The following is a 2,360-nucleotide window of genomic DNA, read 5'->3' on the forward strand; positions in this document are numbered from 1 at the left end:
TAATTCCGTCGGTAATCCCCGACGGAATAAAAGATTCCGTCGGTAAGTTCCGTTTAGCGCCGTTTGACTTTTTACCGACGGGCAAGAAAGTCAGTCGGTAATATACCGACTGAATAGATAATTCCGTCGGTAACGACCGACGGATTTACTTTTCCGTCGGTAAAGTGAATGCCGACCAAAATACTTCAGATATCATAAATTCCGTCGGTATTCCGTCGGTAATGTCATATACCGACGGAATACCGACGGAAAATTCAGTCGGTAATAATGATATTTTTTGTAGTGGACGTTTCAGGGCACCTTGGAATCAGGGTGACAAGGAGACGAGGGCACCTCCTATTCGGAGTGTAAGTCGAGGGCGCCAAGGAGACGGGGCGACATGGAGTCGAGGGTGTCAAGGAAATGAGGACACCTTGAAGACAAGAGCACCTCGGAGTCGAGACGCCATGGAGATGGGATGCCAAGGAGTTGAGGGTGCTAAAAAGATGGGGCGCCAAGGATGCTCCAGGGTCCTTTATTCATATGACACTTCTATATTATCTCCGGGTAAGTAACTAAATTAGTCATGCACATTAATATTAACCTACTCATTCGTCGTTATTAAGATTTTTTAATTAATCCATTGAAATAGACTGTATTCATTTTAATTCTTTCAGTTATGATGTATTATTAAAAAAAAATTTCTTAATAGATAATTAATCTGAGAATACTAGTTATCAAGATAAACCTCTGTATATACTTCCTTGATTTATACAGAGGATCGATAAAAAAAAAAAACTTTTTATAGAACTGATGGATCACCTAAGATCTGATTAATCATTCGTTTTAAATCTTTTTTCTTTTAAAACCGTGTGAAACTAAAATAAATAAATATATAAAATATGACACTAAAAGAAATTTTCAATTTTAGCATTATTTGTTTTTGAAATAAAAAAAAAAGCAACCAACCACGGTTTATATCACTGAAATCTGAACACCACGGTAAAATTACCAAAATTACAAAAGGAAAAAAAAAAAATATATATATATATATATATATATTAAAAGCGGCATCTAATTGATAAACACAGCAAGCCTGCCGCCACCGTACGCACGTGAGTCAACAAAGGCCACCACCGTTGAAAGGTCCGCCGCACCCCTCCCTCGCCGGCGACTCCGGCCGCAGCAGCCACCTAGACACCACGTACGGCGGTGCCGGGTACTGCAATACACACGCCGAGGAGGCGGGGTGGTCCGGCGCGCGCCTCCCCCTCCGGCGGCCGGCGCCGACCGGTACGTTGCGCAGCGTGCCGCCGGCGGTCCAGTAGCGGTGGCACGCCTTGCAAAAGTGCCGCGGCTGGTTGACGTTATAGTTGTTGAAGTAGCAGAACTTGGTCTCCTTGCTCTTGCACCGCGGGCAGGGAAGAGCCACGGCCGCCGCGGCCTCCCTTGCCGCCGCCATTTCGTCCTGCACATCCCTGGGCGGCGGCGCCGCTGCCTCCTCCTCTTTCTCCTCGTTGGGTTGCTTCAAGATCACTGCTCCGAACAGCTTAATACTCGTTACTTGGTCCGCATCCATCATCACCATGGATATCCACATGAACAGAGGTGAGAGCAGGGGTATTGAAACGGAGAAGGAAGAGAGGGGTTATTAATAGGGCAAGCAAATGAGCTGCTCTCCCTTTTTCTCTCAAGAAACTTGAAAGACCATGCACTTTTTCCTTTTTCTAATATGTAAAACTTATTCCCTTCTTTTTTAAATTTATTTTTTTTTCTTTATGTAAAATCGCAGAGGTGAGCTTTTGATGTGCACTTGTTGAAGGGGAAAAGTATGCTGAGTGGTGGCAGAGTGGGGGAAAAGAAAAGAGAATGGGGTTACGAGACGCAGGCAATTGGAGGAAACGGTCTTCCAATGTAATCTACTGTGCCAAAGTACAAATCATGATGGCCCATTTGTTGGAAAGCCAATGATGACTCAACACATTGATCCGTAAGGAATTTCGTCAAACAAGACCCGTGATGAGTTTAAAAAAACAAAGAGTGCAAAAATGCTATCCTTTGCCGCCTCCCCTCCCCATCAACCCCTTGTGAAATAATAATGTTATTCTTTATCAAGCCGATTTAAGTTTTGGCAATTCAATTTAAAGTATTAATCTTAAATCGACATGGTGAGTTAGAATCGACTATTTAGTTTAGGCAAAACTAGACCTACCATTCCGAATTATCCGTTGCTTCAAATTCTATCCCTTTCCCCTCACTCCCCATCTTCGCCGATCAACTCCTCCACCTACCCTCTTCCTAGCTACTTGCTCGTCGAAAGTATATTTGCATTTTAGGATGGGTTTACAGTTTGGTGTTCGTTAAGGTTTAGGACTCCACTT

The 2,360-nt window shown here is 43.6% G+C and overlaps 1 protein-coding gene across 1 annotated transcript; it reads right to left on the bottom strand.

The window, feature by feature from the left end:
• Positions 1-963: 963 nt before the first annotated feature.
• Positions 964-1,668, bottom strand: LOC121990128 (dof zinc finger protein 5-like). Its single transcript, XM_042544346.1, has one exon. It carries the CDS (start codon positions 1,577-1,579, stop codon positions 1,100-1,102), a length of 480 nt encoding a protein of 159 aa, XP_042400280.1. The 5' UTR covers positions 1,580-1,668; the 3' UTR covers positions 964-1,099.
• Positions 1,669-2,360: the final 692 nt, after the last annotated feature.

The sequence above is a fragment of the Zingiber officinale genome, chromosome 6B, assembly GCF_018446385.1.
Source record: "Zingiber officinale cultivar Zhangliang chromosome 6B, Zo_v1.1, whole genome shotgun sequence".
Classification (NCBI taxonomy): Eukaryota; Viridiplantae; Streptophyta; class Magnoliopsida; order Zingiberales; family Zingiberaceae; genus Zingiber; species Zingiber officinale.